Source organism: Schistosoma mansoni (genome assembly GCF_000237925.1).
Source record: "Schistosoma mansoni, WGS project CABG00000000 data, supercontig 0179, strain Puerto Rico, whole genome shotgun sequence".
Taxonomy (NCBI): Eukaryota; Metazoa; Platyhelminthes; class Trematoda; order Strigeidida; family Schistosomatidae; genus Schistosoma; species Schistosoma mansoni.
Window position 1 is genome coordinate 337,166 of NW_017386063.1, and position 13,968 is coordinate 351,133.

General features: G+C 35.9%; 1 protein-coding gene across 1 annotated transcript; it reads left to right on the top strand.

The window, feature by feature from the left end:
• The first annotated feature begins 8,232 nt into the window (after window positions 1–8,232).
• Smp_085480 (sap18, putative) lies at window positions 8,233–11,725 on the top strand. The gene is made up of 4 exons (XM_018795398.1): window positions 8,233–8,339; window positions 8,374–8,796; window positions 9,811–9,997; window positions 11,269–11,725. The coding sequence occupies exons 2-4, from the start codon at window positions 8,651–8,653 to the stop codon at window positions 11,626–11,628; spliced, it is 693 nt and encodes a 230-aa protein (XP_018646970.1). The 5' UTR covers window positions 8,233–8,339; window positions 8,374–8,650; the 3' UTR covers window positions 11,629–11,725.
• Window positions 11,726–13,968: the final 2,243 nt, after the last annotated feature.

Below are 13,968 nucleotides of genomic sequence, written 5' to 3' on the forward strand. Positions count from 1 at the left end.
GTTTCTCTGTATCAATGGTAAATAAACGAATATTTTTGTTTGGTTATATATAATACTACTTCACTACCGCGATTCTTAAAATATAAACGTTGTATCCGCCGTCTATTCTCCTCCTTTAATGGTCACGGCCTTTGATTGAAGATTATAATAGTATTATAACATCTTTTTAGGCCTTTCCACACTACGTTAGAGCTTTGGCCCGGATCATTACTGAATAATACTACTGGATCTAATCTCCCTCATTTTGCTGTTGGTGTCATCACATGCAGAGGAACCTTTGTTAACCAAGTGAACTTATTTGTGGTTTTTATCTCAGAAAGCCGCTTACAAGTAACATTCATTTCATAACACTGTTACCATTTTGTTGCTCAATATACCTTTTTATAATTTAACTGTAATTTGTTCCCTTTTGCGTTACTCATAGACACACGCTGAGGTTTGTAGTGTTAATTCTTTTGGTATATTGTTGGTAACTTTGCGTATTGTTATATTTTGATTAAGCTCTTTCGCTGGGATCCACCACAACCTGTACATTTCTTAAGCCTTGTACAAGATACAAAACCTTCTACTTGCTTGGTTTGATTCCTTCCTCAGCAACTGACATCAAATCGTTAAGATTAACTCTTTATTTTCGAACGTTGTCTCTGTTAGAAGTGGTGTAATACAAGGTAGTGTCTTAGGCCCTTTGCTCTTTTTACTTTTTATCAATGATATTTATGAATGTTTTTGTATGGGTAAGTCTTTTCTAAAAACAGATGATCTTGAAGTAGCGTATTCATTTTCTTCTCATGAGCTGAACAATATTCGAAATTGCATCAGCATGGAGCTTCAAAAGGTAGTGCAGTACTCCTCAAAAAGGCAGTTGGTGCTTATCACAACTAAATGCGGATGGTTATGCTCAGATAATACATCACTCGACTGAGATCTTACCGTAAATGGTGAAGTGTTATCTAAGTTACATAAAGTTCAATACTTAGAACTTAGGTCTTCCTACGATATGTCGTTTACAGAACAGGTATTGAAACAGACCAATTGCATAACTCGAAACCTTTACGACAGTGAATCAGGTATTTTAATGTACATAGTTTGTGTTCGACCACTCCTAGAATACTGCTAGTTTATTCTTAGTGGTATGCAAATAAGGGATTTATTAAGTCTGGAATCAGTACAGAGACGATTCACACTTCGGATTTTTGGAATTGATTGTTACTTGAATTATAATTCCAGATGTAATAAAGTTGGGCTCAACTCTTTATGGAAGAGAAGATTCAACCTACATCTTATCATCTTCTTCAAAATACCTAACAAAATATGCTTTAAACCAAGTCAAATAATTCAATATTCAGAAATTCCTAATTACGACCTCAGTAACTCCTCGTCGCTAGTGAAACAAACCCATTCTAAAACATCTCTCAATATGGATTAACCTACCTGTAAATAGTCTTAAGATCATGACCCACTGTCTTCCGTTATTTCTCCCCAGATTTTCATATCATCAGCGTACAGAAGAATTGAGGACTCAACTATTTACTAGATTTAGTAAACACATAGTATAAAAAGGACCTAAGACAGAGTCTTGAGGTACTCCACTAAGTACTGGTTCCCAGGAGGAACATTTGAAATTTATTTTCACTTTCTGTCCACGACCAACAAGAAAATCCTTGAAGCATTTTAGGAGAGGTTCGTCAATGCATAAATTTTTGAGCTCCAAGAGCGGTCTATTTGTCGGCACTCTATCAAATGCTTTACTGAAGACTATGTGGACAACATTCACTGATTGTACAGTATCTGGAGTCTCTTTTTATTGTGCAAGATAATCTTTTCGTGGAAACATGTTGTTCGGTTTTTAACAAGTTAGTAGTTTCTACGACTTTCATTATTGACCTTCTTGATTATTGTTTCCAGAGAATCAACTACGACATTAGTGAGGCTGAGAGGTCTGTAGTTCGATGAAAGTTTTCTTGATCGTGTTCTATGTATTGGAGTGACAACCGCATCCTTCAAGTCTGTAGGTAAGCCTGATTGTATAACTGTCTGGAATGAGTCTATTTCTCTTCTACTGATGCTCTTGAGTCAATTATCCAGTTTGTAGCTGATGTTGCAGAGTTGATCACCTTCATATCTACCTTCCGTATATTAGAACGTGTCGCTGCAACTGTTTGACAGGCCGTCTCAGCCGTGAACTTGAATAAGATGACCGCATGATCACTTCTCCTCAGAGGTGGGAGGGAAATCATTTGATCTACATCATCACTGTATTTGAAGACTAATTCCCAAAAAGACGAGGAATATAGTGAGTCATATATGATGGGATCTCTAATGTGTTGGATGAAAGCTAGTGCAATTGTGGTTTCTAACAATTTGCAGACAAATTACTTTGTTGATGACCCTACTTCTAAGTTTATCTAGTTTACATGCGCTGCAATAAAGTCGTCTACTATAATGCTTTTACTCCTATCACACCAGGACGTAAGTTTGTTTAGGAGGAATTCATCCACTACACAATCTGGACTGCAGTATACTACAACTAATTAAGTATCTTGCCGTTTACATTTCAGCCTGCAACGCAGCAGTCCACATACTCCTGAGTTATGTACCACTGTCTCAACAGCTCGTATGGTTAAGGTACTTTTCGTGTACATAATAACCACAACCCTCCTACAGTTCATTATATCAACCCTTCTGGATAAAAAACCAATCAACTGAATTTCATTGTCAAACACTTCTGACGTAAACCGTGTTTCTGAGACAGCAATGACACCAATTGTTCTATATCTTCCAGTGTCTGGAGCTCCGCCATTTTGTTTTTGAGGCTGAAGCATTTGTGTAGCATACCTTGGATTCTGTAGAAAACTTTCTCCTACCCCTCAGAGCGGTTCGGGGATCGTTTAGCTCCGGACCTTTACAATTTGAAAACCTTTAGATACGAGGTATTTTCACCATTTCGTCGGCCCTCATTTATTTATATTTCTGTAGATCGTCTTTTAGTGCGGTCAACCAGGCCGAGATCCTCACGGACGTAGACTCCGGATCCAATCCGTTTGCATGGGTTTCCCAGTATTAGGTTTCTTCTTTAAGCTGAAGCAAAGGTAAACTTTAAGAGGCAGCTTTTCTGAATTCACTTTTTTCCTATTCTACAAAGCTTACAGATGCTGACTCCTGAAACTGTTTCTGGAAGTAGCTTGCTTATTAAGGACTTAAAATGTGTGAGGTTGTGTTTAAATCTAGACTTCGATTCCCTTTCGGAAGGTTCTCTAAATCGATGAAAAATGACTTACCTGTCGGCGAGGTCCGTCCTAACACGCTGTGAGACTTTAATACCTGAAGTCTTCTCCTCCCAGCGTCAAACGCAGAGGTCACATTCTGTTTCCTTACTTTTCTTCTTCCGAGTGTGACTGTAAGCCAATTATTTACCTTATCATGTCTTTTGATCACACCATCTTCACCGCTCTGATTTCGCTCCCTCGAAACTGTAGATTCACATGTTTTAGTTCTGCCTATAATTCGTTTCTTCCCGGAGTGTTTTTTCTTGTAACAATGCACACATCAGTATGCTTGTTATCAGCTTCCTTAATGAGGTTCACCTTGATGATCTCGTTCAAACCCAAAGTTGAGCTCATGATAACGCCCGCTATTTCCTCAAAATCTCGATTCTGCTAATCTACTGCCGCCTGTTTATCTGAGGAAGATATTTTAGCTATTTTAAGCAGCTCAATCTCTTTAATTGTCAGCACAGACTTTGTTGAAACAGCATGCTTTGAACAGCCTACGTGATAGTGGCTTACAACATTCTTTATATGCAACCGGTGTAAGACCGTTTCACATATTGTGATACCAGTTGTTTCATCCCACGATCGACAGGAGAATAGCATTAAGGCCTACCACAACGATGTTTTACTTGCGCCAAAGAATTGTTTCGTGATCTCTCAGGAAGGAGAACGATGAAAGTTGTTCTCTAAAATAAGTGTTTTTAAGGCTTGATAAGTGATAGACACTGGACACAAAAACGCAGAGGTTTGTATTTTACTGTACCTAACAATAATAAAATCCGACTTTAGTAGATACGAAAAGATCTTACCACCTTTGGATACAAACGATACCTAAAGATATACTCAACGAGGAAAAAAACTCCAGTTACTTTTTTTCATCTGTACTCTAAAAGTAGAGATGATAAATTTATATAAAAAAGAAAAACTTTTGGAAATTACTTTGACTGAAATAAATTAAATTGACGCGAAAACAGCAGTGAGGAAAGATACTATTGTCCTTTTTGAATAAAAACATTTGATGCGAAGTGTCGTCCAAATACATCTGTCAACAAGGCTGGAGCTTTGGGACTATTGAAATTTGTCCATTCGTGCTGGATCATCTAGACATGTCAAGGCATTTTATTATTGCTATCGTACTTTAAACTTTCTGTAACTAACCTTCGGAAGACATTTAGTACACTGTGTAAACGATTATACATTAGTGAACCTATCGGCAACCATGAGAGTTTGGTCAAATTCAACTCTGCTTACCTAATAGCCACTACTTGTTCGCGAGAAGGCTATATTTTACAGTCGCTCACGCAGATCCTGGTTCAAAGTATCAGTGTATTGGATGATTATGTGTTTCAATTTTTAAACACTAGAATTACAGAGTATTTATAAGACAAACCGAAAAACTCAACCGCTAGGTTATTGGGTAAAACTCACAAAACAACGGAGTATTTAGTTGCGTGGAAACGTCTGTAGGAGCGACTGACTTCCAATTTACTGTATGAAGTCTAGGTCATCGAAATAATACCATACAATAAATGTACGTGTTATGACTAGTCGTCAGCCGTTACGACTGCGTCGCCAATTATTAGCTTTGATCTTCGCTTATCGCCATGTAAAAATCGCTTATTACTTATATATATATGACAGGGAACCACTGCGTTTCCCACCACGCGAAGTAAGAACACCAAGACGACCCTAGCCGAAAATGCGCTAATTTGTACATTGGCTGTGCAACCATTTTGGTTAATAATAAGAATAATGTCATATCGATGAAAAATGCCCTGAGTTATAACAAAACCGTATAGTGATTGTCATACTGAGCATAGTTCATGTTAACTTGATGCGAGTATGTCGTGTCTTAAACAAATATCACACTAAAATAAATTAGTGTTATACAGGATAAAATATCACATTGAAAAACAGTACAAATGCCACACTGAGTAATCATCACGCAAGTAATGATGAACAAAAATTACAACGAATAAATATGTTTATTGAGTTCAGACAGTTGATATTAGCATAATCATCATCTTCAGTACTGCTAACACGCTGACGAACATAATATAGTCTTGTCGTGACTGTAAGTTAACAAAAATTAGGCTACAAATAAACCGAAAATCGCAAATCATGAGGTTAGAAACTAGAATTTATCTTGCCTCTGTGTGATAGCAAAGTATGAGGATTATAGTACGGATGTAGCCATCCTGGACTAATCACAAAATATAGTAACTACGTAAATAGAAAGTTCAAAGATTAGTGAAATTACTCACAAAACATTAAAAATTAAAAATTTTACCTCTTGTTTTGCTCGGACTCGCAAGCTAGGGAGTTGGTAGAACGATTCCATCGACATTTGAAAGGTCTACTCTCAGCTACAAAACTCGCAATAGACTGACGCTCTTCCACTTGTTTTACTCGGTATTCGCAATGCCGTAAAATATGACGTTGGATACAGGTCAACACGACTCGTTTGCCGAATAACACCACTACTTTCTTGATAGTTCAAAGATTCCTAACTTCTTGAATGAATGTAGATCTAAACTCTAACACAATCAGGCTTACAAACACTATGAGGTCAGTTGGACCTGTTTCCATTCAACCTTAGTCAACTGATGCCTTCGTTAAACCCGCCTCACAATTTAGTACGCATGTTTGTGTCCGTCACGATTCAATGCGACGACCCCTTGAAAAACTGTGTATAAAAGACCCTTCAAAGTCCTTCATAGCAAACTCCAGTACTATACCATTAATTAGAACGTAACTAACAATAACATCACCACCAACCATCTCAAAGCTACCTATTTAGAAGGAAACCTTTGTTCTGTCTATTTCTCTCCTGATCGGCTGGACGTTACGAGCCTCATAATTACGACGTCATCCGTGATTATCAATAATCAAGAAAAAACCTCGCTGGTATCCAAAAACCGGCCTGAAATGACGCTCTCTAGAAGAAGGATGAGGTTCTCAGAACACTTAAACAACCACTGTGTGTAGGACCTCGCATAGCATTTGCATTTATCTAGTGTTTTTTGTCCCACATTTTTTTGGTTGACTCATGCTTTTTATACATTATCGTATCAGTGTACTTATGTGTGTGCTTATGTAGAATTATGGAATACTTCAGTATTAGTATTACTATGATGATAAACATAATCCCAAAATCGTGGGTATGTCATGATGTGACTGCCTAGTCTATAAGAGTTTACGTGGAATTCACGCCACTGTCTATACAGACTTACCCTATCATGATGAACAGCAGGATGACGTCTAGCACTTATGAAGAACAAATTTTTTGGCCTGGAAGATGGTATTATATTTTATACAATAATACGGGGTTATGTGACCGTGTAGGACTACGGTCTACTTCGTTATTAATACTGCTCTAATAATAGACGTAATCCTGAAATTGTGGATTTGTTATGATGTGACTACCTAACCCATAAGATCTCACGCGGAAGTCACATCATTGTCTACACTGACTTATCCCACCTCTGGAGAACACATTTAGGCTGGAGATGGAACAACATATTTAATAAAAATAGGGATATGTAACACAAGAATGACCACGTTCGCATGGCTGAGCCATGCCATCTCATGGACTGAACTAAAGTTCCCGCTTTCCATAGTTAATACTGTCTTCGTGCCAATTGTAGAATGTATGCCAAAAATCAATATAATGATATACAACTTATCAGTTATGAACAAAAATAAAAGTTAAGGAACGTTACTTAAATCAACTAACTGGTGCGTGTTCTGTTGCGTTTTGTACCAAGATCCACAATTATAGATAATTAGGAATTCCAGTGAGGTTGATATGGCTCCAGTAAGATAGCCAAACGTATAATACAATGGGAATGTTACGAAAGTCTATAAATATAACAGTTAATTAATAGTTGAGTTATCATATCCACAAGCTTTGTAGAACGAGAGACGTGTGTACAAGAGTGCATTTATCTATGAGCGGTTAACAGTGCCGTGCTATTTGGGATTCGAAAACGGAAGTAATTGTTCAAAGTCATGCACTCAAACAACAAGTACAATTATATAGGAATAATATATATTTGTAGTATATATATATTGTAGTACAATTGTCTAGCGATAAATGTACAGATTGTGAAAATTGACAAAATAAATGCTAAAGATATCAAAAACTATTTACAAAATAGGTTTATTAAGCCTGTCTCCACAATCTCATTAGTTGAACTTGATGCACCTAGTTAGAGGAGTTTGAACATACATCCGCACCAAATTACGATTAGGTACTCAGCGCTACACAACCCTGGCAACCACTAGCCAGCTTTGACTAAACACTTCTCAATATGTGGACAACCTTCTCAATATATCTTTGAATGCATTCATCCATAACTTCTGACTTGACTAGGTTAGTATCCTGTGATGATAAGAAATATTCGAGTTTTAGTATGAACTTGGAATTTCCGAAAGAGTGCAATTTAGACCAAAGAGAAGTAGATAAGCCCAAACGAACGTAATGTTTATGGAATTTGAAATCAAGAACACATCAAGAACAAAGGATTCATTAGTTCATATAAACAACAAATATCCTTCGATCATAAATTTTTTACAGAAAAAATTGCTTTCAAACCCTGAATTTCTGTGGAATCATTAGAATCAAGAGAAAATAAATACCCGGCATTGGTTTTTATCCTGGTACGGTTAAACATCCGAAGAAGTCAGTAGTTCAGTAAAAAAAGCAGTAGTAATAAACTTTCAGTGGAGCATTCGACAGTATAGCAGATAAAATCACTAAGAAAATAAACACCTTCAAGCTTCCGTGAATTAAGAATAATACATGAGGAATGTGATTAGCTGTGTTAGTCAACAAAACATTAGGCTTGAGAGCGTGTTTAATACGAAAATATAGGATAAATAACATCTTATCCAGGAAAATGTGAAATTTTCTTTTCTGTTGCCATTGAAAGTATTGATAATTGAATTGCTGAACCAGAGCGGCTGGACAAACTACACTGTACTGTACTGTCGCTTGCGGCCTTTTGCTTGTGTTGGTCTTAGGCTTGTCTTATTGGTACTTGCTATCAGTCGCCTTCATTAATTAGTGTGAGTGCATTCCATATCCTCAATAAATTATCAGTCTAACTTTTTTCTTGATTCTTTCTCATCCAGATTTCCTCACACCCACCTCTGCACGCAACGTACCTTCAAACTGAACGCTAACTTCTCCATATTTTTACTTATTCTGATAATTTATCAAAAATTATCCCTGTTGTCTGGTTGAGTTGCACACTAAAGGAAACAACTCCAAAAATCTGAAGTCGCTGCCCAACATAATCGAACAATCGTCAATAAACCAACTGGTATATACTAGCTCTTCACGTTAATATTGGAAAGGTTGTTTCTGACCTACTAGAATGACAGTGTCAGATGATAGCACTGTAAATCGCGAAAAGACATGTCCACTGTTACTAAGAATGTTCTGCAGTACAAAGAAACATAATAACGTTTTGGAGTATTCTAGGGGTCGTACCCCAATAAATGAACTCCAAGTATATACATGGTAAGTGTTTTTAAATGCAACAGCATTGGCAATAATCGTCGTTATTCATTGACAAATTTTCGCATTATTTTATTGTTTCAACTGACGTAAACCATTTGGTTATTACCATTTGTGTACTATGACGAAATTTGAAGACCGTTACCCAACTCTCTTTACTTGATATAGACAAGAATATAATTCATGGACGATTTTAAAACGTCCTTGAGTGTCCACCTAATATCTAGGACCTAATGAGTGCTATAAACCAGTGTGAGGAACTATAATTATGATTTACAATTGATGGTTAAGGTTAGGAATTAGATCTAGGGCTTTCATCACGGAGTGACATCAGCTATAATGCCAAAGCTCCATTCCTAATGTTTCTGATTGCTCATTTTAAACTTCCTGCTTCAGCAGTTTGGATGGAGTGATGGTACAGATTTTCCTTCGGGTTGAAAATTTCCTAACTGATTGTAACACTTAACCATCGACCAGCATGGGATACTTGAATCTTTCCACTTAATACGACCTTTAAGTCACACGATAAAATATTGATTGACCTGGTTGACCATTTCATTCATCCTTCAATTTAGAACAATTGTAATTGGTCACATACTAACTAGATCTTGATACAGAAATATATATGAGACCCATATTTCTTTTACCGGTCTATACAACTTATGTCGTCATGATAGGTGTACTGTAAGGTGATAAACTACTCTAGTTAGCTGTGTATCCTGATATTTTGTTAGAAAATATCATTGACCTGGTAAGGTTACTAGTTTTGTCAACTCACTATATGGATCTTGCAAAATCGCCAATCAAATAGTAGTCATTTAGTCGTTTCTTTCGTATACCACACCGACTGCGATTCCTACTCCATGACCTCTTGCAACATTAAGCGACCTTTCCATGTAAATCACGGGTGACATTCAGATGTCACATAAATAGATAACTGGGAACCGTGCGCCTTTGCGCAAAGTTCTAAGTTGATATATCTAATTTCAGTTCTCTTACGTCTGTCTTACTTTAAAGGTTTGATGCTACTCTAAGAGAACTTGCATCTCTTGTTAAACAAGTTAACCCAGAATCCCGTAGAAGAGGAACGTTGTTTGATTTCGCCTTGGTTTTTCCGGATCACCGATCACCAGTGTACAGAATGCGTGAATTGGGTACAGTTTGTTCTGGTTCTCCTTCGGATACAGACCGCATCATGTTAAAAGTATGGGTTGGTCGATTTTTATGGTAAAATAATAAATAGGTCAAGTTGTCTAGAGTTTCCTCGTTATCAAGAAAGTACAATTGGCTATTGGCAGTATAAATATATCCAAGACTAAAGAAATCAAAGCCATAGAGTTAATATTTTCTTCAGATCCACACTATATAAATGCACATCTTATTTCTCAGACTTTGTAACTGATAACTCAGCCCCCTATTTCTGGTGGTATAACTTGAGCACATTTTAGCAATCTTGTAGATTTTCTCACTTTTGAAGCTAAACCTTCCTGCTGTACAGTATTGTTTTAATTATTATTCATTCATACTGTAGTTAGCCTCTAGGTCGTAAAACTGATTTCCATTTGTAATTTCTTCATTCTGGCGTTTGATAAGAGAATTATGCTTTTCTGTAACCCTCTGATCATGTAATTCTCGAAGTCAACTCAGTTGCATCTGACTAGTCTCTGTACTTTTGAAAAAGTAGTAGTATTTGACTAGATTTTATAGTTCTATTTTTCAATGGAATAGAAGTTAAAAAAGTGTTCGCATCAACATACCAAACCTTAGTTTTGATTAAGATACTGGGATGGTGCTCAGAGTTATGAAACAATTAGACTTTATATACATAGTTCCTTTTATTATCATATAAAGAGATCTCTCTAACAACTGGATCTATTCTACGAATAGTTAACTTGATCGACGTATCCGATTAAACGTTTTCATTAGTCCTTTATCTATAACTTAGACGTAGGTTCGTTAAAGGACTGAAAAAATTCTGACTTTAGTTCTTTATGCCTCATCCCAATTATAGCGGTTAACAGAAATAGTAAGTTAGATCAAGATATGTTGGCCGTATCCCTATGCCTACTACAGTACACCGAGAAGACCATTAAAGATGGAAAGTTAATACTTAATTTCAAGTACTTCCAAAGGGATTATGGATTTCGTGGGGACCTATGACTTAAGGGGTCTACTGACACTATCCCCTTACTTAAATCCAAGTAGTCGTAGTGAGAACATAATCCACAGCTGTCATTGAAAGTTGATCCGTTTAGACACCAAGTGATGACTTAATTGTTGAGGAATCTAACTTCCGATTATTCAACTATATTGCTTCTAATACCTCTCCGTGTATTTTCGTTTGCTTTAACATGAAAAGTTGCAAATACATATTCCTTCTACTAGGTAAATAAATTCAAATGTAGTGTTTTTATCTTATCCGTTTTCTCTACTAAAATTGGAATATTTGCTTTCTTTAATATTTCCAACCAATAGGATGTACAATTTACAATTGGAGATATGATTGATGTTGCTATCACACCACCCTTAACTGATACAAATGCTCCATTTATTAAAAACGATTCATTAATACTAGACTCTGGTCGTCGTTTATCAAAACAAAATAATCCCATCACTCGTAATCGTCGTTCACATGAAAAATATCATGAACATCCTCCTAATAGTAATAATCCTGATTTGGAGTCTTCTAAATATCGTCGACATGTAAACAATGTTAATTTAACTTCTCAGGATAAAACAGAGAAGTCTGAATCTGGTAAAGAGTCAAGAATTGATAAGTCGAGTGATGGACGTTATAACTATAAAGTAAATGCTCGTCGAGTTGTACCGTACTGATAAATATAATAATTCATTCAACATGTGTCAAATAACTTTTGTATATTATATATGGTAAAATTTCGTTGTATATTCCTTAAATAAATAAGTAATATATACACTGTTCTTATCTACTTGATATGTTTGTTAGTAACATTTCTACACTAGTCCTATCGAGTGTAAGTTACACTAAAAGTTTGGTACTACGGTCAAGCCCGTTCTAGCCTCAATATATTGTTTAATCTAACCCACATTTTTACTCTGTCACTTATTTGCTTATCAACCTTGACTACTTTTAAGTATGTGCATGTGTGTGTATTTCTTGTTTTATTCATCACATGTCTGTAACTTAATTTTGTCTGACTATAAATATCGATTCACGCTTGGTTACACCAAGTTGGCTTACATACCTTCTCCACTGCGCGTCATTTTGCTTCACTCTCCTCGTTTCTCCCATCGTTTGTCTGGATAAACAATGGTATGAAATACACGCACTCAGCATCGAGTCGTATTTAAATTACTAAATTTTGTTATTCACTAACGCGAGTTAAGTCGATAATTATATACGAGGGCAGCTGGGATGTATACTTTGACAGCAATCATTTGTCCAATCAAACTGGAGTCAGATATAGTACTACCAAAAAGAACTCCACTAGCTCCACATTATGTACATTATTTATTTATTTAAACACATAAATATTGGTACAAGAAAGCACTAGATAAATATGCGCCTCACAAATCTTATTTGATGTACATAATTTGACAGAACAACCTAATGAATAAAATGATCCAAAACCCAGATTATTTTTATTCCAGTCTCATGTAAAGATCCAGGTTACTAATTTGCTCAATTTCTAGTCACGTCTAGAAATGGGCTAACAGGCGTCAATAAAACCGTCGCTTCAACCAGGAGCATCACCTTATACGAGTTCATGTGCTTTAACTAATTATAGGGTCGGCAGCTTTTAATAACAAGATACGATGATAGAGCATGTCTGAAATAATTTTTTCGTAAAAAAAATTGCGGTTTTGTAATTACTTAGAAAACCCGTCGTATTACATCTTAGTTCATGAAAACATTAAATACAAGTGTGATTCCCACGAATGAAGTGTTTTAAAGGTTTCACACTAACAATATCAAACACTTGATTTCGATAACATAGATGTCCAATAAAGCCTACTGGAAGATATAGATTCTTACGTCCGATATATTTCAGTCAATCATTAATAAATCTCAAACATTCACTATTTCCTTCATTATATATATATATATATATATATATATATATATATATATATATATATATATATATATATATATATATATAATGAAGGAATACCAGAAGTTTAGAAATCCCCATAGAATATTCAAAAATGAAGAATATTTGAGCGAACATTTGTTTTCATCATCAGGCTCTACAGTTCAAAGTCCATCATTGTGATATTTTACAAAGGTCAAAATAAGACATACATTAATGAACTTGACAATGTTATATGTTAAAAATGGTGAACTTTTGCATCAGCTACGAAATAGTGTTACTTGTAAATTAGAAAGGTCAGAAGTGATTTAGAGTAAAGTGTCTAGTCACAATCAGTATAGTAGTAATATAGCAAAAATGAACAAAATTGTGAATAAATAACATAGTAGTAGAATCTCATCTTGTCAATTGAGATAATAATATTGTTGTGTGAATATAATACGTAATGAAAGGGGTGTTATCAAAGTAATTATGACAAAAGAGAATTCATGTGAATTGGGAATGATAGATGTGAAGATTAAGATAGGTGTAATCAAGAAAACAGGGAGTAAGAGGTTTATAATATTCAGTATTGGTATTTGGTGATCCAGTTGCAGGCCAAGGTAAACATAGATGTCGGATATGTCTATTCTGAAGTTGGTTGACGGTTTCGGCTATGTAGAGTAGTCATAATCTAGCTCCTTGAGGTATATTTTTTGGAACTTTATATAAAACAGAAAAGGCTTCCTCTATTTTGGTATGTTCATTATCCACTAAGTAAGGAAGAGTAGTGCTGTTGATCGATTTAGTAACTCCTTTTTCCAACCATGCTGGTACATGTTCACGAACACGCAAGTATAAAGCCCTCCGAGCACAGCTTACATAACTAGCCTCACAAGAGCAGTTGAATTGGTATACACACATGGAGGAGTCCATAATCGGTAACCCATCCTTTGGTTGTTGTGTAAGTACTGGTCTAGTTGAAAAAAATATATGTAGCTCGGCGTGAAACGTCCTCCCAACAGATCTTTTGAGTCGACGTGTTAAAATATCACCCGCCATGTCCCCTTTAACGTCCAGTTCCTGATATCGGGTTTTTTAATGAAAGAGTTCCACTCTCTCT